The sequence below is a fragment of the Thunnus maccoyii genome, chromosome 4, assembly GCF_910596095.1.
Source record: "Thunnus maccoyii chromosome 4, fThuMac1.1, whole genome shotgun sequence".
Classification (NCBI taxonomy): Eukaryota; Metazoa; Chordata; class Actinopteri; order Scombriformes; family Scombridae; genus Thunnus; species Thunnus maccoyii.
Genome location: NC_056536.1, coordinates 31,883,164 through 31,910,848, shown reverse-complemented (window position 1 = coordinate 31,910,848; position 27,685 = coordinate 31,883,164). Strand labels below are relative to the sequence as shown.

The window sequence follows — 27,685 nt, the reverse complement described above, 5'->3', positions numbered from 1 at the left end:
GCAGTGTGTGAAGCTGTGAGTCAAACAGTCAAGACCACCACAGATCAGGGGACAACAAACGCTTTTAGTTAGAAAGAAAAATAAGAAAACAGGTAAAAACTAGTTTGTCTACAGCGACAGTGTATTGGAGTTTCCACTGAATTCCAACCAGAGTAAAAGCAGAATATTCATCCTCAATATTAGCAACTATGAAGTCACCACACACATCACTACTAAGTCTAGAAACACAACATGGCTTGGCTGACATGGTGGCTTCTGGCAAGACGCACAATATTATAGGCACTAAACTCTGGAACATGCAATATGGTGGCTGGTTACTGTAGTTTGTGCCGGGTCGAGTCCTGTGTTGTGAGTCAGTTCACAGAGGGACGTTTGAATTCAGACCAGGAGTCTGCTGCTGCAGAGTGACAGCATGCTAACAGGCTAAACTGCACTGAGCAGACTGGGCGGCAGGCGGAGCGGCACGTACGCAGAGGTGAGACCGCTTCAGCCTCAGGTGGACAAACTACACCTGCGTGACGTCACCATGATGCAACAGAGTGACCAAAGCAGACAAAAAGTCTATTTGAGGCACAGATTTTTATCCAAGAATGAAGACATTCACTTATTTTTCTTATTAAGGGGTGAACAGCTCAATTTTCCAACGTTGCTAAAGTGCTGGAGCCCCCCCCCCCCAAATCACCCCCCCCATCCCATTACCCCCCCACCCCTCCCAACAAACATAAAGGTGCAAAGACAGAAGTTTACTGATGTCAAAACCGCTGAGTGAGCAGAAACTTTCCAGCAGCATCTGTAGGTTCAGATCTGAGAGCTCAGAGATGATAATGTGATTTTTTTTTTTTTTTTTTGGTTGTAATTTAATTTACTTAATTTGAAATGTTGCATCTTATTTTCACATTCTTTCATTTTTCTGAGCTGTAAGGGTCACAGTTTAGTACATAATGCAGTCCTGATGTTTGTGGATGTGATTGCACAGTTTCACCACCAGGTGGAGCCTTTGAGCTGAGCAGGTTTTGAACTGGGAGCAGTCAAAGAAGAAGAATGACGTCTTTCTCGCACAGTTGCCGAGTCTGCTTATTATAAGCGACTTATGGCTTGTTTTTCTGTAAAGCCGCTTACAAATATTGGTTGTCGCTGGTTGCGTTTTTTTTTTTTTTGGGGGGGGGGGGGGGGGGCTTGTTCCTGAAGTGTAGTTGTTTATTTGGGCTTTACTTCCTGTACGTCTAATGTTAAATAAACTGACTGAGCTCCATCTAAGTTGTCAAAAATATCGCTGCCTGCTGTCAGAACCACGCATGTACTAGCCGTCGACGTTAAAATCCTTAGCTGGTGGTTCACGTGTTAGCACGTGAACCACGTAACGTTAGCAAGAGTCCTTGCTGTCTCCGTCTAATAAAGTGAAAACACCTTAAAACATAATCTTAAAAAAAAAAAACTTAGCAGATGTTTTCGATATTATTATTGTTATTTAAACGCTTGATAGTTTGTCCTGATGCAGGATCCGTCCACTCCTCTTCCCTTCCAAGCACACAGGTGACAGTGAGTGAGACATTTACAATCAAAATCACACGATTGATGGAGTTTCTTTAGCTACTTCGCTAACAATGCCAGGGACTAAGTGGGCGAAGAGAAAAAAAAAAACTTTTTGGAAAGCCGAGTTGCCTGTTTGGGGCTTGTTTCTACCTGGTTGCCTGTTTCTCTTGTGAGATCTGCTGCTTTTTTGTGATGAGTTGATGATTTTAGCAGCAACCTTAAATCAAAGGGTGTAAGAACAGAGGATGTTGTATTGCTGTACAGACTGTAAAACCACCTGAGGCAATTGTGTAATTTGTGATTTTGGGCTATACAAATAAAACTAACTTGACTTGAACAGCAGATAATTACACTGCCGGACCGTATTTGTCGTCCGTGTGGCGTCTCCTGCTTTAGCGTTGTTGCTCAGTTTGACGTATTTGTGAATTCACGTCGACTCTGCTACAGAAATCTCTCCCTGACGTGTGCTCCGCCCCGCAGAGGCTATCCTGAATGTAAGTACCCAGAAGTACTGCAGTAGTACTTGATTAAAGGCATAAAAACCAAACAGTTGGACTGCATGTGAACACTTTGTACCTCCTCTTAGTACCTTTTATTTTAACAGTTTTCACCGGTGAAGCAGTTTTCACAGAGTCCATCAGGTGTCATAAGGGGGTAGAAACTAATAACTAATAATGCTAATACTGCATGGATAACTAATTAATAATAATCTGTGCACATGGATTTACAAAAACACAATGTTGAACGATATTGCTAACAGTATCTGACCTCCATACTACAACACAGCCGGTAGCCTGCTGCTAACGGAGCATTCAGACCGAAACAGTCCTGCGTTAAAACGATGATGCAGAAGGGCGTGTGTTGTTAAAGGTTTACAGGTGAGACGTGAAACATGATCCAGGAAGTCTAGTTTGAGTATTGCATCACCAGACTGCCTCCGTTTAAATGAATGAGAGAGCTAATGTCGAAATATCTCTGCGCTCAGCCCTGAAAAAGGTCACGTGAGGTCACGTTTCTGATATGGGTAATAGATCAATATTGATCAGAGTGTCGTGTGATCATACTTTGACACTCGTTGTGCTCCCTAACAACAACCTGGGACTTTAGTTCCTGCTGCTACAGTAACTTGACAGTAATTTGAGAGCACAAAGAAGTCCTCATGACACCTGCTCTGCGTTTTCATGTTGACTGACCGCTGAAAGTGTATTTGAAACTGGAAGTGAGCAGGTAAAAAAAAAAATCTCTCCTGGGCGCTCTCAAATCTTTACTTACAGACTCAAATTTAGTTTTCTGCTCACTGAATAGTTTTGTGTTGCCGTCCCCAGCACATCTAACCCCCACATGAAGCTGAAACCGGACCTCCGTCAGGGTTTTTCCTTCTGTGGAACACATCTTCCTTTACGCCACCGACCGATGGCCCGACAGTAAAAACCCACACGGGGTCGACCTCTGCGTACGTGCGGCTCCGGTTGAAGGCCTGCAAGGGTCTCCGAGCGACATGCAGGCGGTTGATTGTACAAACTGGAGGAGTGCAAACTGTTCCAGACATTCAACACGAAGACACAATAAAAAAATGAGTCCATTTCCCACTCTTTCATTAAGACTGAAACTAAAATAAAGCTACTGTAAAAGTGGGTTTGGTTTGATATTAAAATGCGCTTCCTTTGGAAACAAAAAGACTACCAAAACAAACAGATTCAATGCAGACCAGAATGGAAGAATCTCTAACCTGGAAGAACTCGCTGCTTTTGAAATACTTGAAAAACGAATGAGGACTTCTGGAGGTTTTCTTATCAAACTTATCTGACTCGTCCGTTTTCTTTTTTTTTTTTTAGGCTGTTTTAGTGTCTGTGAAGAGGAATCAAGAACACTTGAAGTTGTTCGAATATTTAAAATAGTATTCAAAGACTCACTTCAGGATGAGGTCTGTGTGGAGTGAACTTGATAAAAAAATACTCATAAATCAGATTCGCTACCTGTAGGGGGCAGTCTGGAAGTGGATGGAAAAAAACATTATGACCCTCCTTTTCTTATTGTGGGTTTAATGGAACATAAGGAGGAAAATAAAATGTGAGATTTCTAAGAAACCAGTTTAAGGTGCAAACCGCCGCCCCCACATCACCTCTTGAGGCTTTCAGTAAGGGAGTGTCAGTCAATAGGAGGAGTTTTTTAGTAAGAGACCGTCAGTCAAGAGCAGGACTTTAAATAAGGGACTGTCAGTCAGCAGCACAGCAATGAATAAGGGACTGTCAGTCAATAATATCAGAGTTTAAAGCTGTATAACGGAGACAAAACAATAAACTATCAAAATACGAAATAAAAAAAAAAAACTGGTTATATTCCGGAAGCAACGTTTCGTTCAGAGTAATGTGTTGTTAAGCGTTGGTTTTTAGTTCCAAACTACTCCCCCCCCCTCCCCATGGAGACTAGCGGGACACAACAGCTGCCTTTTGATTATATATACACACACACTTTTTTTTTTTTTTATCGATTTTTCCTTTTCGTTTTGTTTTTCCTATAAAAAGACACTATCCGTTCTTCTCTTCTGCTGTCCCTCAGTGCCGGGTTGGCTCTCAAATCCACAACTTTACAGAGTCTCCAGACAGAATCAAACGGAGTAGAATCTGAGAACGTCCTACCAGCTGTGTGACGCTATCCTTCTATCTGAAAACAGTGTAAAAACATGAATCCTCCATGGACAGCCCAGTCACACTCCTCTTCCACCTGGTGCTGACTCAGTCAGTCCACCGATCAGTCAGCCTGTTCATCAGCCCGACCGATCAGCTGACTCTCTCGCTGACGGCAGTCCGTGACTCTACCGTTTCCTCTCGGCTGGGGCAGGGAACAGCGGACTGGGGGACGATGTCTCTGAGCTCCCTGCCCTCACCTGCTGCCTCTGGCTCTGCCCGGAGCCTGGCCCGGCCCTCCGCCCCCGGCACGAGACCAACTCCGGCCCCAGCTCCTCCTGTAGGACCAGGAGGCATGGAGCTGGGAGGCCTTGAGGTGCTGTTTGACCCTCTTTCTCCTCCTAAAATCTCTCTGCTTTCTGATGCCACCGCCAGCCCCCCTCTTCCCTCCGCCCTGATGCCCTCCGCGCTGGCTTCCCGGCTTGGTAGGAGGCTTCCTCGGCCAGGCCGCGTGGTGCTCAGATCTTGGGGCTGTTCGCTCTGGTTCTGCTGAGAAGGGACCAGATTGGGTCTACTTAGGCTGAGAGATGGTCGGTGTGGCGAGAGATGCTGCAGGTGGGACCTGGCGAGCTGTGAGTGGGGCTGGGGTCGCGGCTGTGTTTGAATCCGCTGAAAGTGTGGTTGTGCTTGGGACTGGGACTGGGGTGGCCTAGCTTGGGAGAGAGACTGTCTGGGCTGTGGTCTGTATTGAGTCTGAAGTTGGTGTTGCGAAGGGTGCCTTGTCTGCGGTTGAGGCTGTGCTTGATGCCTGGATTGCAGGTGAGGCTGAGGTTGGGCTGGGGTCCTGGACTGGGGTTGAGGCTGAGTTTGGGCTTGGGTCCTGGACTGGGGTTGAGGCTGAGTTTGGACTGGGGTTCTGGACTGGAGTTGAGGCTGAGTTTGGGCGGGGGTTCTGGACTGGGGTGGAGTCTGAGGTTGGGTTGGGGTCCTGGCTGCGGGTTGGAGTTGAGGCTGCAGTGACTGCCGGGGTTGGGGTTGAGATTGTTGTTTGAGCTGAGTTGGGGGTTGAGACGGGTGCCTGGGCTGGGTCTGAGGTTGGAGTGCTGTGGCGGACTGGGTTTGTGGATGTTGATGCCTTGTCTGGGGCGGATGGACGTGCAAGATGGATGGGGACTGAGAACGGTGTGACTGAGGTGGAGCATGCTGAGCCTGAAGCTGGGTTTGATGCTGGGTAGGGGGGTGGACAGGCTGTGATTGGGATTTTTGGGGGAAGGCCTGGGGCTGACTGTGGGTTTGGGGTTGGGGTTGTTGGGGTTGTTGGGGCCGTAGTTGCGGCAGGGTATGCTTGGTAGGAGAGGGTTGGGGCGCTGGGTATCGAGGCTGGGCTTGAGGCTGACTGGGAGACTGTGTCTGGGGATGTTGCTGGGGACGGGGTTGGGGCGGGTGGCGTGGTTGAGGGGGAGGATGCCGAGGCTCAGACAGGGACTGAGGCGCGGACTTGGACTGGGGTTTGGGAGGAGCTTGCTGGGTGTGCTGGGACTGTTGGGCGGGGAGCAGGGGCGTAGTCTGCGGCGGCTCGACTTCAGGTCTGGACTGGCTGGAGGATGCGGGGTGTCCGGAGGCTGGAGGAGGAGGAGGAGGAGGAGGCTGATCCAATGTGGAGGCAGAAGACTGTTGATGCCGATGATGATGATGGTGATGGTGGTGATGATGGTGGTGTTTGTGAGGTGGCCGGTCCTTCCTTTTGTGGCTTTTTGATGGACTAATGCTACTGCTGCTGCTGCTACTCCTTCCTCCTTCTCCCGCTGCTCCTCCTCCCTCTCCTTCCTTATCACCTCCGTCTTCGCCTACTTCCTCTCCTCTGCTTCCTCCGTCTCCCGCCGCTATTCCCGTTTTCTCCTTGTGCTTCCTCCCTTTATGCATCTTGTGTCCATGTGATTGACTTTCCTCTGAGCCAGTAGGCTGCTTCTGTGATTGTGACTGGCTCTGCTCAGAGGGGGCAGAGTGAGGCTCTGAGGTTGGTGCTCCTTCCCCCGTACCTCCCCCCTCCCCACCTGCAGAAGACCTCCTTACAGTCTCAGTTGTTGTAGCTGCTGGAGTCTGAACGCTCTCCCTCTCCTCTATTGTCTCTCTAGTTTTGCGTTTTTTGATTGGCAGGGCTGTTTCCTGGACGACAGGTTTGGTGGAAGACTCCTTGGCCGCTCTCCGTTTGGCCTCAGCGGCCAAGATGGCAGCTGCAGCATAGCTCCCTACTGATGAGGTACCAGAGGTTGATGCTGAAGAGGAGGATGCTATTGCAACAGTCGAAGCTGCTGTGGCGGAGGCTGGTTTCCTGCCCCGTTTTTTGGGGGTGGTCTGCGGTGGGGCCGGAAGTTCTTGTTCTGATTTCCTCTTCCTGCCGGGACGGGACTTGGTGGACACCTGGGCAGGAGACACCACCTGCAGGGGAATTACCACATCAACAACAAGTAGCATTAGCATCAGGATTGCATTTTTTAAAACTTCATCAACAGTAATAAACACTGCACTAGTGTTTGGCAGCAAGCATTTGCCTGACAATCTCAGTTCTGACTTCAGAGGTAACCACCAGAGCTAAGTGCTGAAGTGTTTTAACCTCCAGTTCCTCCACTAAACCAAAGCTTCAAAAGACTGTCTGTAAGTTACAGTGTCAGTTACTCCTTGTAATGTGGTTTCATTTTGTAAATAACTGCTTTTATCACACAAAGTGGGGTTTTTCTGGGTGACATTTTGGTGGCAAGCAGTAACCAAAATTTCAGGCTCCAAGATTTATTAACCCATTATCCCTTTTGGAAGTGTCTATAATGCTCCCACAGGGATATCACATGCCCAAATCATCCCAACTAGCTCCTTTCAACAAGAAAGGACATAGTTTTATTCTAGGCTCCAAGTCCACAAAGCATATGTAGACCGGATGGCTAAACCTCCGTGACCTCTCCAGTATCCTTGCAAAAATAAAAAGGCACAACCAGGACAGAATTCACTCTGATCTCCTGAATCTGAGGTTAAACATCTATCAAAGTCTCCTTTTCAGCTCTCTGGCATAAACTTTCCCCCATGCTGAGAAGTGAAATATCACAATAATTAGTTCAAATGGGAACCACCATCCTGTCTGCCAGTCAATAACCACTGTCCAAGACCACGATTTACGTAGCCTTCAGTTATCTCCAGCCGAATCCGGTCGGCGTCTGGCGTCCGACATCTTGACTCATATCCCCAGCCAAGATGAGCAGTTTGTCTCAAGTTTGGGTGGAAGTTGAACATTTTGCTGTCAAGCTCCTCAGCCAGATGTTTCCACTTCACGTTCAATACAAGTTCGGATTTTTCAGGTCCTCTCGTTCTCTTCTTCTTTTTCCTGCTGCCCAGCTATAAAAGCACGGGGGGGGGGGGCCCTACACCCTACACCTGCCCTTGTAGGTGGTGAGCTCACATAGCGGCAATCATCTGAACGACAGATTGATCATACCTTTGAGGCAGTGGAAGTGGTACCGGTGGTGGACTCTGCCTTGCTGAAGGGCATCTTGACCAACAGTTTGCCCGGAGTCTTCTCGACCACACGCTTCATGGCCACACCCTCTGTTGCCTGGCGCATCTTTCCGCTGCCTAAACACAAAGAAACATAAACACGTATACAAAAAAAAACTAAAGAAAACAAGAAAACTCTGCTAATACTTGAGTTTAAAGGTATAATATGCAGGATTTATCAGTCGGCGTTTGTAACCACACAGCATTCAAAGTCGGCCCCTCCTCCTTGGTTCGACACCAGAGCGAGAGAGAGAGAGAGCAGCGGCGGGCGAGCGAGCTAGAGAGTGAAATGAAGAGAGCGAGCAGCGCTAAGAACAAAGCGGTGAATCAGATAAATAAAACGTTATTTTCTGATTGTTTCATGGCGGTTACGTTCTAAAGCATAAATAACCACACCCACACCCACACAACCCTGCGGGAAGGTGCCACATTGCCAGATTTTGAAATTATTATTATTATTATGAGCCTAAACATTGCTTTTTAGGAAAATTCTGCATAGTATACCTTTAAATTAATGACTAATGACAATGTAATGACAGTTACATTTTTTTGTGTAAGTGGCTGTGTACCTTTGGGCCTGCCGCGGCCTCGCCCCGATGGTTTAACCACTTTTGGTTTCTTGGGGGGCCGCTTCTCACGGCGGGAGGGGCTTCCACGTCCGGTTACAGTGAAATCAAAATCGTTGGGGTCAGTGGTTGTGTCACCGACTTTCTGGAAATAGGCGATAAGCTCCACCTTGGAACGAAACGCCTTTCCCTCGGAGCTTAATAATAATAAGAGAATGACAACGAAACATCAACGCTGACGCAGTGTTTTTACTCTTGTCTCACAGAAAAGCATCAGAGCATCAGGTGTGGGTGTGGCTTACTTGATCAGGTAGACATCGAACTTTCCCGCTGAGCGTCCGGATTTCCTCTGTTTGAGTTTGCGGGTCCAGCCTTCAGGCAGCGACGGGTCATCGTACAGTGGCCCGCGGTCCCGGATGATGGAGCGCCGCTGCCTGGGTGAACCCGCAGACTCACTGCCGGCCGCTGACTCTGACCCCGGCTCCGAGGGGCCCGCCACTGGCTCCGACCCCTGCAGAGAGGGAATGACATGAAACCAGCTTCTCATCCTCAACACATTAAATAATCTGAAGTTAAGCTGTTGGCTCCACCTTTCCTTACCTGGCTCTGTGACTCCACCCCCGTCTGCGGCTGCAGGGCGGCTGTCGCCGAGGCTGTGGTCTCCGCTCCCTGGTCGGCATGGCGACGTTCCCTGCGAGCCTTCTTGGTCTTACTGTGGGACCTGGCTCTCTCTCTGGTGGGAGGCTGGGGGTCAACTGGTTCCTCCTCTCCCTCTTGACCCTCCTCCCTGTGGAGACAAATGGCATCAACTTCTGTAAAATTTCCAAATCCGTCAATAACATCCACCTTACGTAGCGATTGGTCAGGTGTGTCACAGTGTGAAGGTAGGCAGGGTTCTCAATACAATACAATAAACATCCAGGAGAGTAGGGCTGGGTGTCGGTACCTTTAAGGTATCGACCAAAATAACCCAGCACCAAGTGGTATCGAAACTTCTCCAGTGAAACGATACCTGCATTCGATCCTTTTTGAACCCAAACCTAGAAAAAAATGACTATTGTATGGTTTTACTCGCAGCCAATCACCGCAAGCATTCTTCAATTTTATGCAATCTGTGATTGGCCCACTACCACAGCAGCTACAACCCATACAGTCTGCGGTGATAATACTTCATTATACAGTTTTATACAGTTATTTAATGAATATTTCAATAATTTGAACACTTTCGAAATGTATTTGTGTAAAAATAATTTGGATGAAGAATGAAGTACTTCATTGGTATCAGTATAACTTTAAGGGCACTGGTATCATAATTTTTTTAAACAATATTCAGCTCTACAGGAGAGGCCATCTGAAAGTTCACTCTATGAATTTGCAGGAGGAAGATGTGAACATTTACAACAGACAGAAACACTGACTGCAGATGTAGACAAACCATACAGTGTACAAACTAGTTTGCTTGAAGTAGAGCGAGGCTTTTACTGTGAAGCTATTGCAGGAAGTGTTGAGTTTACAGCTGCTACCGATGTCCCTGAACGCACCAGCAGGAAGAGTTCTCACTCAGTCTCTGCTCTACATCAGCTCTGAGCCACATGACCCCCATGATCGTATCTTAACTTACACAAAACAATAGAGCTGATTTATCACTGACCGTGATGGATTAATAATCTGCAGCATTTTGAATCTATGAAAATTGATTTTCATAGAAAATAACCCGATGTCAGCGGCCGCCTGGAAGAAAAGATGAGTCTGAACACGGATGTGCGCTCCAGCTGTTCCTCCTCATTCTGCTTTAACTTCACACTTCAGTTGTCATGTGACGCTGCAGCGACAGACAGTCTGAAGGTTTCAACTCTTAAAAAACCAACAAGAGGGCTCATCCAGGTTCTTATAAACAGGAAGTGATGTTTACAACGACAAGACAGACACACTCACAACAGCTGATGTCTGCAAAAACACCGACACATCCTCTCTGTTACTTCTTCTTCTTCTTTGTGCTTTTTGATGCCATCCACAAACTGAAATATGGCACAGTTCTCTTTCCTGACTGTATTTTATATTCTATTGATGTGTTTTATTACTATGTTTTTTATGTCTATTGCTTGGCAGAACATATCCTGTCCATCTGTCTTATTAAGGGGTTGCAACTAACAGTTATTTTCATTATCAATTAATTTGCCAAATATTTTTTAAACTAATTTTAGAACTAATATTGATGTAGTAGTTAATTTCTTTATTATATGTTCATACTATGCCTGGCTGTTGGGGTCGTACATACAATGTTTCTGTTGTTGTGGGACGATTAAAGTGAAAAGTATATCTGGTAAAAACAGTCCACAGGAAACAGGAAAGTCCTTTATGGAAATAAATGTTCATGTTGAGTTTTTCTTTGAAATGAAATATCATTCATTTTCATCGTGTTGACGCGGAGGCAGAAGTATCAGATAAGATATTATCTGAGTGGCTAAATACGAGTAGGAGTCTGTGGGGGGGAAAAGTTTCTGTAATGTGGGTGAGCTGACGCTGGGTAATGTGTCATTTTTCCATCAATCAGACTGAAAGTGACATCCTGACCTCTGACCTCCTGAGGTTACACCGGATATGTGAGACGTATTAGCGTACTGACAAAACAGAATGTAAAACGTATAAATGCACACAACAACTACATTAAGATGTTACTTCAATCATGTAGAAACAATAGAGAAGAACAGAGGACATTAAAATGCATCATTATTATTATTACTTTTTTAAGAGATATCATATTAAATCTTCGCAGTGTGATGCCAAATATGAAAAAAAACAACAAAAAGTCTTCCAATGGTTATTTAGATCCCCTCCAGACGTTTCACTGTATATAAAACAATCTACTTTAAATTAGAGCTGCTCGATAACGGCAAAAATCATAATCACGTCTTTTAAACAGTGGATTTCCTCCAACTTTAAATATAATTTAACTGAAAAACAAATAAATTAAATGTAAAAAATTAGATAAACAAAATAAATAATATATAAATATATGTACATTTAAATAAATGATATAAAAATAATAAATAATAATAGTTGAGCTCAACTATGATGTAGCACACTTCAACAACCTACTGAAAAAAAATACAGCCGACAACATACAACAGACTAAATAATCTACTTTAAATGAGGGCAAAAATCATAATCACGATTATTTAACACGTTTCAACACTCATTGACCAACTTTAAATATAATTTAACTGCAAAACAAATAAATTAAATGTAGCTATAAAATTAGATAAATAAACAAAATATAAAAATAATAAATAAAATAAATTAAGATAAAAATAAATGAGATCAACTATGTTGTAGCGCACTTCAACAACCTACTGAAAACATTTGATAACGTTAAAAGTAAAGTTAGGCTTTGTCGTAAAAAAGGCGAGACAGAGAGAGAGAGAGAGAGCAGCGGTGGTCAAGCGAGCTAGAGAATGAATGAAAAGAGGGAGCTGCGGTAGCGAAAACAAAGCCAGTAAAAAGAGAGAATTAAACGTTATTTTCTTTTGAAACGGCACACAAGACAAAACGAGAGTATCGTTGCAAAACGGATAATCGTTTTATCTCAATCCTCTTGTTTTCATAATCTTTGGAAGCCAAAATTGTAATTGAAAATAAAATTTGATTAATCGCCCAGGCCTGCTTTCATTAATAATTTGTGTCCGATATGGTTTGTCCACCAAAAAAAAAAGTTAAATGATCTTGATAAAATTCTTAAAATAGCATCTAGTCCTTCTCCCTCATTAAAAAATCCCAGAATCTATGTCAAGTTTTCCTGCTGGACACCAGATGTCTCCTCCTTCACTGTAAAGTCTCAGTGTTTGTGCTCTGGAGGCTTCAACTTTCCACATCACGCTCGTGTAAGTTGAATATCGGACCACGATCGGCTTCCAAACTAGTTGTGGTGTCACAAATCCTGCTCGTAGGCCTCCGCCCCTTAAAAATCTGATTTTCAGTGAGCTCGGAGAAACTTTCCACTTGCACATACATCATTCTGCACAGAGAAGAAGAACAAACATCTGACTGAAGGAACAAGAAGAAAAACATGTTTCTGCATGGAGGGACGTTAAGTAAGTTTTCTCTAATCTTTGATTTTTGCTGAAATATTTGGATCATTTGAACATTTATGTAAATAAAAGCATGTGAGAAGTTTAGAGGGAAAAATCACTATTTGGTGGAGCTGTTAACAACTCATAGACATGTGAAATGTGACCCCGACTACACACTGCTTTTTGTAAGACGTCAAAAGACCAAAAAGGTTGGAAACCACTGGTTTCATCTTTAACAATGTGTTGTATTTTAAAAGCTTGTTATATTATCCATTGTGTCAAATCTTCATCTGAAAAGTAACTAAAGCTGTCAAATAAATGTAGTGGAATAGAAAGTACAATAAGTAAGAAAGTTAAAATGAAGCAGTATCTGACCTCTTGACCTTTCAACACTCGTTATGACTGACAAGTGATTTTTTATGTTAATAATTTATAGAGACATGAAGATGTGAAAGAAAAAAAATGAAACAAACTTCTGAAAAAATAAATATTTAACATATACAGTATGTTTTTATTTTTCATGATTTAAATCCAGGGATTTAACTGGTGTTAAGGTCACTAAAGTTTATTCTGGGAATTCTGGGATTTTAACATCTTGAGGAGGAGTTCACGTTATATAATATAATTTAAATTTATTTTATTCTTTTTAAATCTTTAATTTAGACAGAAAATAAATGAAATAAAACTGTATTATATCCTGACAGTTGGAAGCATTTAGATCATGTGAGGAGATTAAAATGTACAGACGGATTTTTTTTTTTTAAAAGTGAAAAATAAAAATGATTCACTGAGGTCATGTGAGGACACCTGAACAAAGACAGTGAGATGTGGTTGAAAGTTCCTAAATCTAGTAAGGTACCTTTGATTATTTTGCTCCATATTCTGTTGCCAGAGGTCAACGCTCTGTGTGGGGTTTTTTGTGTCCTGTCAAACATTTTCATTCTTCTATTAAAATAAACAGATTTTTGATCATGTTAAAGAAGGCTCCTCTGTTATCCTCCTGCGGTTTGATCAGAATATTCAGTGTTTTTTTTATCTGTGTGACATCACGGCAGACGCTCGTCGACTGGATTAACGCCCAGACACTGTGGTGCATTCAGGAGCTGCCGGGACTATGGGGAAAAACACCTGCCAAAACTTCACAACATGAACACGCTCAAAAGCTGGATGTCGGATGTCTCCGCCTGCGATTAAACACGACTGTCACATTACAAGATTTAAAATGATTCAAAAGTCAAAGTGTACATTTTTACTTTCCGTATTTATGAGAAAATGTCGTCGTCTTGCTGTGACAAACGTCTCGACGGACTACGGCTAACATCAGCAAACAAGCTAACAATGAAAATGCTAACGTGTTGATGTTTAGCAGGTATAATGTTTACCAGGCTCACTTTTAGCATGCTAACATTAGCTAATTAGCAGTAAACAAAAAGCACAGCCTCATTATTCTTGCAGGTATTTGGTCATAAACTGAAGTAAATTGTGACCAGATGAAAAGTTGAAGTTATTACGATTCATCCTGAGGGGAACGTGAACGTGTGAAACTAATTTCACAACAATCCATCCGACGATCCTGAACTGACTGACGTGTTGTGAATGTGGCTAAAAGTTCACACTGAAACTCAAAAACAGATTTATTCTTTTGTATTAAAAGGTGAATTTTATGAATCTCACTTTAACTGGCAAATTTTGTGGCATTGTTTGTTTTAATTTAATTGATTTTGAAGTCTTAGTTTTCTGTCTACGCGTGACATTTATTTAACAGAAGACGAATCACGTCGACGGGATCGAACAGCAGCGATAATTCTGACTGTATCTCACCGACGATATCCTGACGCTGGTCGCTGCTTTCTCAATTTGTACGACTGGAACCAAAATTAAGGTAGTTTTTGCCAATATTAATGTTATTTACTGTTTTGTTTTTTTTTAATTTTCATACATAAGGAGTTATATATTTGTCTTGTGTCGGTATTTATGTGATTTTTCACTCTGATCCAGATAAACTGAAGAGTGTTTGCAGATTCTGTAAATATCAGCAGCCATTCCTAACAACACCGACCATCATCTTCTTCTTTTTGACTGATGTTGAACTTTGTACGGAAGTTAAGTAAAGACTTTATTTTACTTTTATGTCGTCTGGACGCTTTTAACAGTTTTTATTACGAGATATGGTTTTATGTTTTTTTTTATCTATAGTTTACTTAAAAGCTGCAATGATTAGTCGATTCATTGATTAGCTGGATGTTGCATCTGCTGCATCTCATTAAGTTGTTAAATCCCAAAATAAATAATATCCCAGCGTTTATCTCACTCCAACATTTAGATAATAAAGTTAATCTCTCGACGGATAGATCTGACATGTAACATTATCATCATGAAATATGTAGAGCTGCAACGATTAATCGATCAATCACTGTTAAATTAATCCCCGACTATTCTGATAATCGATTAATCATTTCGAATAATTTTTTTTAACGGCTGGTCGATTAATGATCCTCATCGGTCTGTCAGTCCCGGACTCACGTCTGTAAGTTCATAAACTTTATTGTCTTTTGATCCCCGACAAAGTAGAACTGAGACAATAAATGTAGAAAATGAATCTAAAAGAATTCTGATAATCAATAATGATTTGTTTCAATAATAAATATTCTCCGGTGTCAGTTTCTTGAACGTCTCAGACTTGCGGCTTTTCTCTGTTTTATATCAAAATAAACTGATTATATTTGAGTTGAGATGTCACATTTCACTGTTTTCTTACATTAAACAGACCAAAGAATTTATGGAGTCGTCATCAGGAAAAATAATCTGCAGATTAACTGATAATGAAAACAATCATTAGTCAGACGTCCTTGTTAACGACTGCATGCGCTTTATGAACAGTTCGACCACAATAAGCTTTTTCATTTTATTTTTCTGAAGCCTGAAGAGGTCAAATGATCCGGTAAATTCAACATTAAAAAAAAACAACAACATTAGAGGAAAGTATGAAAAGATAAATATAATTTTTGTGTCGTTGAGTCGAGAAGAAACTGACAACTTATAATTCTCAATTATAAGTTTTACGTGCAAAGTTTACTATCAATGCTAGTTTTTTTTAAATTATTTGTTTTTTACTTGATATGTATGCATGTAACTAGAGTTAATATGTATGTTTACATAAACGTGTGCATGAAGAGAAAGTATGTACAACGTGTATCTGAGGTGTGTATATGAATCATGTATATTAAAAAGTGTTTTTTTCTGCTCTTGTAGTTCTACTGACAGTATATCCTGTTATCTATTAACAGCTATTCTACTATATTCTACCCTCTTCTTCTCTATTCAATTAATTAGTCAATTTTTTAAATCTTTATATCATCAGAAAATAGAGCAAAATATGCATCTGTTTGCCAAGTTAACGTCCAAAACTAAAAGTTTACTGTGAAATAAAACTTGAGAAAAATCAGCAAATTCACACATTGGAGAAGCTGGAACCAGAGAATTTTTAGCTTTTCTCTCTTTAAAAACTTACAAAATAGTTGCAGATTAATTTTCTGTCAATCAATTAATGGACAAATCATTATGTTTTGTTCTGGTTTCTGTCCTGTTCTTGTATTTTGTGATTTATTTTTACGTGGCTGCTGTAAAACTGTAGTTTCCCTTTGAGATTAATAAAATATTCTATTTAAAAAAACATTAGAGGAAAGTCTGTAGAGATAAATATCATTTTGAACAGCAGAGTAAAGCAGCAACTGACGATTAGTTCTCAAGTAACTTCTCTCTCTTTTTTTTTTAATCTTTAAAACATAAACAAATAGTGAAAAATATGCATCTCAGTTTACCAGAGTTCAACGTAACAGTCGAAACTAAAAGCTATTCAGTTTACTGTGAAATGAAACTGAGATAATCAGCAAATTCACACATTAGAGAAGCTGGAGGTTACTCTTAAAAAAAAAAAAAGATTAACTATCAAAATAGTTTCAATTTCATTTTCTGACGATCAATTAATGGACTAATCAATATGTTTTGTTCTAGTTTGTCCTCTTTGTGTATTTTGTGATTTATCTTACACAGCTGCTGTAACGCTGTCGTTTCCCTTTGAGATGAATAAAATACTCTCTTTAAAAAAACATTAGAGGAAAGTCTGAAAAGTTAAATAGAATTTTATGCAGCAGAGTAAAGCAGCAACTAATGATTATTTTCTCATTTAATTGATCCTTTTTTTTTTTAAATCTTTAACACATCAGAAAATAGTGAGAAATGTGTAGCTCAGTTTACCAGAGTTCAAGTTAACATCCAAAACTGTTTACTGTGAAATGAAACTGAGAAAATCAGCAAATTCACACATTGGGGAAGCTGGATTTTAGCATTTCTCTCTTTTAAGATTACTCAAAAAAAAAAAAAAAAAAGATTATTATCAAAATAGTAGCAGATTAATTTTCTATTGATCAATTAAAGAATCGTATGTTTTCTTCTAGTTTCTGTCCTTGTCTTTGTGATCTTACACGGCTGCTGTAACAGTCATTTCCCTTTGAAATTAATAAAGTACTTTATCTAACTATGTATCTGTTTATCTCTCGACCCCTCACATTCATCCTGCGACTCCTCGCTGGGGTCTCGACCCCAAGATTGGGAACCACCGTGTGTGCGTATGTGTGTGTGTGTGCGTGTGTGTGATGATGATGATGAAGCTGCAGGTGGAGGTGAAGCAGCAGGAACAGGAAGTGAGCAGCTGAGGAAACTGGGCCACACACACACACACACACATGCACACAATGTACACACAGACACGCAGGTTCGACTCCAGCCTGAAGCGCTGACTGACACACACACACACACACATACACACACAGCTGCCTTGCTCAGCAGCACCTGGGCAGCTTCCTGCTAATGAGGGTAACCGCCTGTTAAAGCTATCTGACAGGGGGGCGTGGAGGGGGGGGCATATAACGGGATGTGTGCATGTGAATGGGGAGGGGAGTAACCCGGGTTATTTAACAGCAGATATAAACACTCAGCCTGACTTCTCTGTTCTTCATCACATGAAAACACGCTCAGTGTTTGGCTAACGAGCTAGCAGCCTGTTAGCTTCCCGCCTGTCTGACGGAGGCGGGTGGAAACAGCGCCGGTGACCGGAGCTCGAGTGTTTCTGACGGACACCGCACCGCCGACCCGCCGGCCTGACTTCCCGGGGAGTTGTGTGGAAGTCACAGCGGCTCAGCGGCGCACGGAGAGCGGGCTAAGCTACAGCTAACGTCCGTCCCTGCGCTCCGGCTACAGCAGCAGCTAAACTACAGACTTAGCAGTAAGTTGGTGACGTATTCCCGCTAACCCCGCTCCGCCGAGACAGGCCGGGGTAAAAATCAACGCACTTTTACTTCAATAAAACACACGACAGAAAAAGCTTGGCGGCGGTCGGAGGCGGCGGCAGCGGCGGCGCTTTAACGGAGGATAAAATGTAAAAACCTCACTTACAGTCTCTCCTCTCCGCTCTCCACGGCGGCCATTTTTATTTAAATAAATAATTTTATATTAAAAAAAAAGCCTCCAAACATCTCTGCTCCCTCCTGCTGCACCCCGCCCCCTCCGACTCCATTTCCAACCGATCAAATACCGCGAGATCTACACGAAGATGACTGCAGCGCAGCGCAGGGGCGGTGTAATACCGCGAGATGTGAACTCAGAGAGGGTCATACTGAGACGTTCGGGATCGGCTCTGAAATCTGTAAAAATAACAACTAAGAAATCTGTTTTTTACACAAAAATTTTAATGAGCACAAATAGTTCAAAAAACAAACAAACCAGTAAATATTGGCTCACCGATACAGAATGAAAACATTAAAATCAGCAAAATTAATATGGTTAAATATGCTTTGATAAAACAATAAATAAATAAAATGTCCAAAATATAATTAACAGAAAATAAATTATGATAGAAAAGATATTTAAGTAGTACAGTGGTGTTTGTTGATACCTTCACCTGCTGCTACCAACATTTACACTAAAAACGATACATCATCAAACATATAACACAAAATAAAGCATAATAACAAATAAAACATTTTTCTCAAAAGAGGGGTACAGCGTAACATTACAACATTGCATGAGAGTAATATACCTCACTGACTAGAATATAATAATACTAATAATAAACTTTATTTATATACTTAGCACCTTCACACAAAGGGTTTTGCAAAGGGAAAACAAAATGAAATCAAATTTTTTTTAAAAAAAAACCTCAAAATACAATAAAATAAGATAAAAACTATAAAATAAACAAATAAAATCCAAAACATAGGCTAGTGGAACTGGAATGTAAAACGTAACTTAATAATTAATATATAACCTTGATCTGTTTTGTGAGAGAGGCCAGCAGAGAGAGACAAAACAAACAGAAGTAGATTCAGCATCGGGCACAATCACAGACTCTAAACAGACTTGATGTTAAAAGTTTAAAATCAGTTAGTGTGATGAGAATCTGCCAAATCATAACCACACTGAAATACATCCATATTCAACCAAAGCCATTAAAAAAAACGACACATACACAATAAAACAGTGACGTAACTTCACAGACGGCCATAAAATGATCTTCGTGTGCCGCCTGTCGTTAGTGTTTTTATCTCAGTGTGTCTGATTGACACATTCGCTTTTGTGTGTAAAATGTGCAGCTGTGTGTTGCTAAAGTTCAAAGGTTCAACATGTGGACTCAGTACTGACACATGTGGGTAACCAATTGTAAAAAAAACAAAAAAAAAACAAACAAAAAAACACCTTATAAAGGGAATTTATCAGTTTTGGTGACATCAGTTGTGAGTCACACACACACATACTGAACTAATGGTGCATTCGGGCATTCCTCAAAAAAACCACAAAGTCACATCAAGATTTGGTAAAAAGGAAGGAAAGTGTGTGTGTGTAATGGGAATGTCCCTATTGCACACACACACACACCCTCATATGTTTGTGTGTGTGCTGATGCGTGATGTCAGACTACAGTAAGAACTTCAAACTTGCCATGCCACTGTTGGAACGAGGAAATAACAGCTTCAGTCAAAAGTGAGAGAAAGTCCTCATTCGCTACTTCCTCTAAAAAAATAACAGTCAAACATTTACTTCAACCAAGGAGCCGAATCACAATCAATCAATACATAAACATACAGCACGCAGCACGTTCTGTTAGGAACTATTTATCTCTGGATTCAGAGTCAGTAGAGGAAAAGGATGAAAGACTGAATGTCAGATAAGATCAACTTTATTGTCCTCTTAGGGATTTTCTTCTTGTTGCTGCATCACAGAGTTTTCATCTCCAGATATACTTACATACGTTACTCAGCAGCATCTTTACAATCATTCAAACACACATGCAAAAACAACAAAAACAAACATTCAGCTTTCTAATTATTCATTGATTCATTCATTCATTCAACCTTTATTTAAACAGGGAGCTCCAGTGTCTTTGGCATGAATGCTCTGTTTACACTGGACAATAAAAAAAAAGTGTCACAAAGCAAAAACAAAGATTAAAACTTAAAATCTGCTAATAAGAAACAGGGATGTAGCGGTTAAAGAATAAGAATAAAGCAGCTTTAAATACATTTGAAGGCATCAATACTTCACTCAGATCTGACCGCAGCAGCTGCAGGTGTTGTCAGATCAGCCAAAGAGACAGCTGATGCAGTTTCACATCCTGCTACAGTCGGTTCTAGTCGAGCGGAGCAAAAACATTTCACGAGTCCTGAAACCGACAGAAACGTTTCTACAGTCTGATACTGATTTATGAAACTCTGATAACGATATATTTGTAATTTCTGTTCACACACACCCCCATTTTTTCCTGAAGCGCAGTAATTTGTAAATAACAGTATAACAATTAGAGCTGCAGCTGATGATTATCTTCATTATTGACTAATCTGCGGATTCATTTCTCAATTAGTCAATGTCAATTAATCATTAAGACTATGAAATGTTAAAAAAAATAGTAAAAATGGCATTTACAATCTCTGAAGCCACAGTGACGTCTATAATGTGCTTGTTTTATCTGACCAAGAGTCCAAAATGTTAAAATATTCAATTAACTGTCATTTTTAATAAAGAAAAAAACCAACAAATCTCCACGTTTGAGAAGCTAGAAGTAGAGGAAAATTTGGCATTTTTGCTTGAAATTACTGAAATAATGAATCAGTTATCAAATATGGCTGACGATTAATTTTTTGACAATCGACTCATCAATTAATCAAGTAATCGTTGCAGCTCTAATAACAACACAGCAGAATCAGATAGATATTTACAGTATAATGGCCTAAATGTGCTTTATGTGCATATATACTTACATATAATACTAATTATCAATAATAATATTAATATGTATATCTATAGATATGTAAAGAAGAAAAATAATTCTTAAAAGGTTTCCAGTTCTTCCACTCACATTAATGAGTATCATATTTCTATTATTTACATTATCAATTAATCTGTTGATGATTTTCTCGATTAATCAATGAGTCATTTAGTCAATAAAATGTCAAAAAAAGTTGATCACTATCTCCCAAACCCCAAGATGACGTCATCAAATGTCTTGTTTTGTCCACAACCTAAAGATATTCAGTTTTCTGTCATAGAAACCAGAAAATATTCACAGAAGCTGAAATCAGATAATTTGTAATTTTTTCTCTAAAAAATGACTCTAAATGATAAATTGATAATGGTGTTAACATGTCAGATATTTTCTTTGTGAGATTATCTATATTTGGAGTAGGATAAACGCTGGGATATTATTTATTTTGGGATTTAACAAATTAATAAGATGTAGGTAGATGCAACTTCCATCAGAAACTGTCGTGCTTAATGATTTAAAATACATTTATTTAGCTCTTGGAGAAATCGTTAAAGTCTCCTTCCACTCAAAAATGTGTTTTTCTTCTTGTTCCTTCAGTTGGATGTTTGAGCTTCGCTGTGCTGAATGATGTATGTGCAGAGTTTAACACCAGAAGGCTGTTTTCACATCCATCCGCTGAAAATGGAAAGTTTCTCTGAGCTCATTAGAAAATCCGATTTTTAGGGGCGGGCCTACGAGCAGGATTTGTCACATCACATTGACTGAAAATAAATATGGACGACACGTCCCCACTTCCTGCTACTATGCAAAAGTGAAGCCAATATATCTCTTTCTGGGAGCTGCTATTATAAGAGCTGGATATCGGACTAAAAATGGCGCCCATTCAGTCCTGTAGGAATTGCTCAGCTGGCACATATGCCAAAATAAAGTGTCTAGCTTCCAGGTTTGCTTCCGCGTTGTGCGGCCCACTGAATATGCGCAGTAGTGTTTCCCGCTCGGCCCATAGACTTTACATTGTGGTGACGTCACAGATTTTTAAATCACTTTTATTGGCTCGATGAAAGTTTTACAAATATAAAACCTCCATGGATCAAAAGTTCATAATAGAAAGAGTCATAATTGACCTTGTTTGAAGTTCAAGGGGTCCTGTCAGCAGTTTTACAGACGTCTCTTTTACAATGGTAGCCTATGGGGGAAAATGCTTTTTGGGCTGCAGGGGGATTTTTTGCTGCAATACCCCAAGTGGCCATTGGGAAAAAAATTTGCTACGAGGCTGAGCAGCGGAGACCTATCCAGCTCAAACATCTTTGGGAAAAATTTATTTGATTTGATTTTTTAGTTTTAGAGAAGGAGTAGATCTAATTTGACGGATTTTAACAAAATAATTGAACTTTTTGGTGTTGAAAAAACACATCAGACACATATTATTATTCAAAGTAGAGTATTTTATACATATCTTTAAACATGTCTGCAGGGGATCTTTAAGTATTTCATTTTTGTGCTTTGGATGAAATCATAACAAGCTTTTATTTTTGAAGACACAGAACCGGAAGCGGTTCTTATTGTAGTGAGCTTGTAAACGCAGTGGGCGGAAGAAGCAGAGGAGTTGAACTTCACTCAGAGTTGATTTTTTTCATGAAAAGATGTCCGGAGGAGACCTCAGAGGACAGTTTCTGTACAACCTGCCGCCCTCCGTCCTCTGGGAGTTCTGCAAGGTCATGGACGGACTGTCAGACCTGGACTGGACCGGTTTCGGTGAGTCAGAACCAGAACTCAGACTGTCTGCTAACTGCTAACGGCTAACATGAAGCTGGAGGGAGAGTCTGTGTGTCTATGAAAGAAATATTAACATCATTTAAGTATTCGCAGTAAAACGTGCTTAAAGTATTAAAATAAAAGTCGTGGTTTGGGTCGTCTGACTGATAATGTTAACTTAACGTATAATATTTTTATCACTGGCAGCAGCCACAACAGTAATAAGCTGTTTATAAACCCAAAGTGGGGTCCGGGGACCAACAAGGGTCCTTGGGGGGGTTCCAGGGGATCCTTAGGAAAAAGGGGAATCATTTATTTTCACTATACTTCATCCATAAGTGACACAGTGACAGAATGTGTTACTGTTTTGGTCCTGGGTGTCATACACTTTCTGTAATAAACATAAAAGTAAAAATCTCAATAAATGATGGGGGGGGGGGGGGGGGGGGGTGACACTGGGACAAAATCTTATCAGATGGGGGCCTGTGGTCTAATTTGTGTCAGTTTATGGGTCCATGTGAAAACGTTTGAGAACCACTGATTTAATGATGTCATAGATAACAATCAGTGGCAGACTCAGGCTATCTGAGTGGCACGGGTGAAAAAAATATAAAGGGCACCTGATATGTTCAATGAGCCCCTCCGCTGTATTAAAAAGTACTTTTTAAACATTTATTTTGCAAATATCTCTGTAATAAAAAACAGGGAATGTGTAACATTTTAAATGTTTATTTCTCAAATACATCTGTAGCTAAAACACAGAACTATTAACATTTTGAGAATTAGCTGCTTTGAGGTGTCTTGTCAGAGAAGCAAGAACGGTGGAATGAAAGGAGAATTATTTTGGCTCATTTGCGGTGAGTGTGATGTCACGTGCCACAAGATCAGAGCTGATAGTGATACCATGTGCACTCGGGTCCGTTCAGATCCATTCGGGTATTGGACACATTGACATACAGACTCGCGACAGTAAAAGGAGATTTGATCCCTTCAGAATGAGTAGAATTTGGACCCGGTCCAACTCAGGTCCCAAGTTCCTCAGAAATAAGTGGACCCGTGAACTCTATGCAAGACTACGCAGTCGTGTAGTTTCCTGAGAGGACAAGTAGCAGTTTCTAAACTACTTCTCATTAGGAGAATGAGGCCAAACGCTTGTGGCGGGCAAAGAAAGACCAGCATTTCACAATGGATGACTGGAAATAGTTCTATTTACTGATTTTGAGATTTATAGCGTTTTACATCCAAACATCATAAGTTTGGATGTAAAACAATATCACAGTGTATCAAACCCACAGTGAAACACGGTGGTGGGAATGTTCCAGTCTGCAGGTGTTTTGCCTGCTCTGGAGTTGGACACCTGCACCGAATTGACTGCACCCTGACCAAAGAGAAGTAGCTTTGCATTCTTCAGAGACACGCTGGAGCCTCTGGTTTGCATCTTAGTGGAGAAGGATTCATACTGGCGCAGGATAACGACCCCAAACACACCTCAAAACTTCGTCACATGACCCCAACCCCATTGAACATTTATGGGGGCACCTTGACATCTGAGAACGCCAAGCGCTTTCAAATTAAAATGGTGCTTTATTGGCGTGAATGTCACAACAACAATACGGTCAAAGCACCAAGAATCAATGAAACAGAATAACATTAACACAACATTAAGATTGTGTGTGTGTGTGGGGTGGTGTGGTGGGGGTGGTAGGGTGGGGGTGGGGGGTTTCAGACAAAAGACCAGCTAATTAGGGACGAACGCTGAGTACCCAGTTTGGAAAAAGCAGATTTTTTGGGTCAGTGGTTAGGGTTACAGTCAGGGAAGTAGTGGTTATGGTAAGTCTCCAGGAAATTAATGTAGGTCTATTCAATACTTAGTGTCTTGCTAAGCTGACGTGTAATTCTGCCTTTTAATTTGTTGTCATTTGTTTGTTTTTTTTGTCATATGTTGTCATGTTATTGTCATTTTTTTTCTTGATTATAGTTTAATATGCTGCTGTAATGCAAGTAAGTAAGTAAACACATGTAAGTAAACGTGTGAGTGTGAGTGAATACTTTTAATTTTTTGAGAGTTCATTACAGAGCTGAATGTGGTAAAGTAAATGTTCCTTATCCGGTTGAATGTTAAACATCGTGGGAGGAAGTGCATCTCTGTCTCATCCCCTCACCTGACCACATACTCTTGTTCTCTCTTTCGGTTGCCATGATTTTTTTGTGTCGTCCTTTTTTTTTTCGATTTGCTAATTTGCGGTCACTGAAGCTGTACTTGGTGAGGATCTGTCTCTGCTTTCTATCTCTGACAGCAGTGAGATATTCTGCCAATTCATATAATCTACTGTAGCTTTTAGTTTCTTCTTTCCAATGGTTCCCAGAGAAGTTGTCCGACCCGACATGGGTCCGTGAGTCCACGTCAGCTCAAGCGCGTGCTGTCATTAAAACAAAAAGGGGGGGACATACCAAATAATAAAATATCCTGAAATTCATTCAACTTTTTACTGAAATCGTTAAGCTGATATTATTATTTGTATTGAAAAAAAATTACATTGGAAACAAATGCAAAATAGAAGCATCCTGACTAGTGGTGTCAGACTTTTGGACTCCGCTATACATCATTCTACACATTGAAGATCAAACATCCGTCTTCTAGTCGTTTCCTCTGAACATTGCTTTGAAGTGGTGTTTAGAAATGTGCGTCATGTGGAGTAAGTGTCTCTCTGTGTTGGTATATTTCAGACACACATTTATCTTCCACCTGGCAGTGCGTGAACGTACACTCAAGACTTCCAGAAGTGTGGGTGTTGGCACTGCCATCATCCCTACTTAACTAACTCCACTAGTCTTTATATAATATTGATTGAATAAACTTTATTCGGTGTTCTGAAATCATTTGTAAACAGAGTTTGATTTAAAATACTGTTTGTCTGTCTGTCTGTCTGTCTGTCTGTCGTAGCCTCAGAAGTCCTTAAAGATCAGACGGACGTGCGATACGCTGAGAGGAGGATGAGGCGGACCGACTGGGTGATGAGCAAATGGGCGAACATGAACGGTCGTGTCGGGGAGCTGCTCGACCTGTTGGAGCGTCTCCGGCTGTTGCACCCCCGAGACGTCATCCTGGGCGGTGAGTTCACTTCTCTGACCTCTGACTTCTGACTAGAGGACGTTTTACGAAATATTAAAAAATTCATTATTTCTACATCCAGCAGTTACGGAGCAACATTGTCATTAATTTAAAGTCGTGTTTCTGTCCAATATTGACTCTCTTTTAGCTTCTGTTTTTGTTCTCTACCAACTCCTGAGGGAAATATCTGGCTCTTTAGCTGCTAAACGCTCCACTATGTTCACCAGTTAGTCTACAGCTAACTGTGTCTGTTTGGTGTTTGGCCCCAAAACGACGCTATGAGAGCGCTGAGAGTGAAATCAAAACAGATAAACAATGAGCTGAAACTCGCTATAAAGCTCCGTTAAAGCCGAGAGGAGCTGCAGAGTCACTGATAATCCTCTGTAGGTTCATCACTACGAGCCACGACCAACACGTTACACACTGACAGATCAGACATTTTTATTATTAAAAATGTCAATTATAGCCGCTTTAAAAGGAAACAATCAAAGAACAGTTCAATCAGCTGTTGTCTCACAGCGTCCTGATGTCATTTCTCTCTGTGATCAGCGCGTTTCTCACGTCATGTCATTAAATAACTTTATTTACAGACAGTTAATTAATATTTATTTATTCATTTCATTTGTAAGTGACTTGTAATACAAACAGTAAAACTAGTTCTGTCTTTTAATGAATGATATTTTTCTTGCTGTAATTAGTGAGATAGAGACAGTTATTAAACAACCCAGCTGTTGTGTGTGTGTTGTGACGCTGCTGCTCTCATGTCTGCGGATTCACAGAAAGGTGAGAAGTGTTGAACCGAGCTGCTCTGACCTCCGAAAGATGTAGGATAATGACTAAACGTGTCTGTATGAAACTACAACATATGATAACAGATCAGCAGCAGCAGCAGCAGCAGCTCAAACGTGTTCCTGATGCACAAAGAAAATCACTTTAATAAACTATAAAAGTGACTAAAACCGCAGGTGAAACATGACACTCATGTTGGCTGTTATAGGAGGTCTGGATTGTTCTGTATCGTCGCGGTAGAGTGAATTAAGTGTATGAAAGAAAAGAAAAAAACACAAGTAATTATGTTTTTATAGCCTGAAGTGCCGACTCTGAACATCCTGATTCACGTACACGTGTCAATAATCCGCAAACGTGTTTCCAGTCTGTCGTTACACATGAAGAAAGTCAACAAAACAACTTTACGAGAAATGTTTCTGCTTAACAACACACACTTCAGAAATGTCTCCTGTGGACATTTAAACCAAGCAGCAGCCAAAAACATTGTGAGTCAGAAATTAAAGGCCGCTGGCTGCTCCAACTGACTCCCATTCAAAAAAACATCAACTTTTCTCTAGAAATACTAAGTTAGTCATATGTTTTTGTCTCAATCTGTAAATTCAGGCCCTCTGATAAAGTGTGCTGGTGGTCATTTTGGAAATTATTGCTCCGTTCATAAGATTTGAAGACTTATAGTAGCTTTGATGTCTGCTGTGTGGGTGTTGATTGACAGCTGTGATTGACAGTTTGCGCCGGGACTCACTCTGAGTTCAACTATTATCACAATATTTCACTAAGTTTAATGTGACTTGATTATGACACCCACATTATGATAGCCTAAGTATGATAGCCTGTTCCCAGTTAGCTAGCGTTAGCTTGGCTCTGAGGTAGCGGCGCGTGTTTCCATGGCGTCCTGGCTCCCATCACACCTCGCTGCGTCCATCTTTATATACAGTCTGTAATTTAAACAACTCGGTCAGCTGATTGATTGATGCTAACTGAATCTGTCTCTCTGTCTGTCTGCAGGGGCGTCCAGTATGATGTCTCCCCCTCTTCCTCCCGCTCGTCCTCCACCGTCTGTCTCACCCTCTCAGTTCAACCGTCCTCCCCCGTCGGTCTCTCCCTCTCAGTTCGATCATCCTCCCAAACCATGTGTGGCCACGCCCACTCAGACCACCTGTAAACTCAGCCCGACAGGTAAACACACACACACACACACACACACATACACACTCAAGGCACAAAATTAGCACCAGCTACCAGCCAAATGCTTGTAAAAATATGCTAGTTGGTGTTAGATTTGCTTCACTCACCTGCCAAAAAAACAATGGTGATCTATTGAGTGGCTGGTAAAAATTGATCAGTCTCTTGCCATTTGGCCAATGGACAAAAAA

General features: G+C 41.1%; 2 protein-coding genes across 4 annotated transcripts in view; one reads left to right on the top strand and one right to left on the bottom strand.

Moving 5' to 3' along the window:
* Positions 1-1,163: 1,163 nt before the first annotated feature.
* mecp2 (methyl CpG binding protein 2) lies at positions 1,164-17,919 on the bottom strand. The gene is made up of 6 exons (XM_042408059.1): positions 17,794-17,919; positions 8,870-9,056; positions 8,572-8,780; positions 8,273-8,466; positions 7,645-7,781; positions 1,164-6,599 (listed from the first exon to the last, which is right to left on the bottom strand). Exons 1-6 carry the CDS (start codon positions 17,823-17,825, stop codon positions 4,314-4,316), a joined length of 3,045 nt encoding a protein of 1,014 aa, XP_042263993.1. The 5' UTR covers positions 17,826-17,919; the 3' UTR covers positions 1,164-4,313.
* irak1 (interleukin-1 receptor-associated kinase 1) overlaps positions 17,259-27,685 on the top strand; it is a 24,705-nt gene continuing 14,278 nt past the window's right edge. The window contains exons 1-4 of one of the 3 annotated variants that reach the window (XM_042408060.1): positions 17,259-17,623; positions 22,300-22,411; positions 25,356-25,523; positions 27,318-27,488. In XM_042408060.1, coding sequence (XP_042263994.1) covers positions 22,300-22,411; positions 25,356-25,523; positions 27,318-27,488 — 451 coding nt within the window. In that variant the 5' untranslated portion in view covers positions 17,259-17,623. Of the gene's footprint in view, positions 17,624-22,194; positions 22,412-25,355; positions 25,524-27,317; positions 27,489-27,685 lie in introns of all 3 variants that reach the window. The other 2 variants (XM_042408061.1, XM_042408062.1) reach the window with 2 other exon arrangements.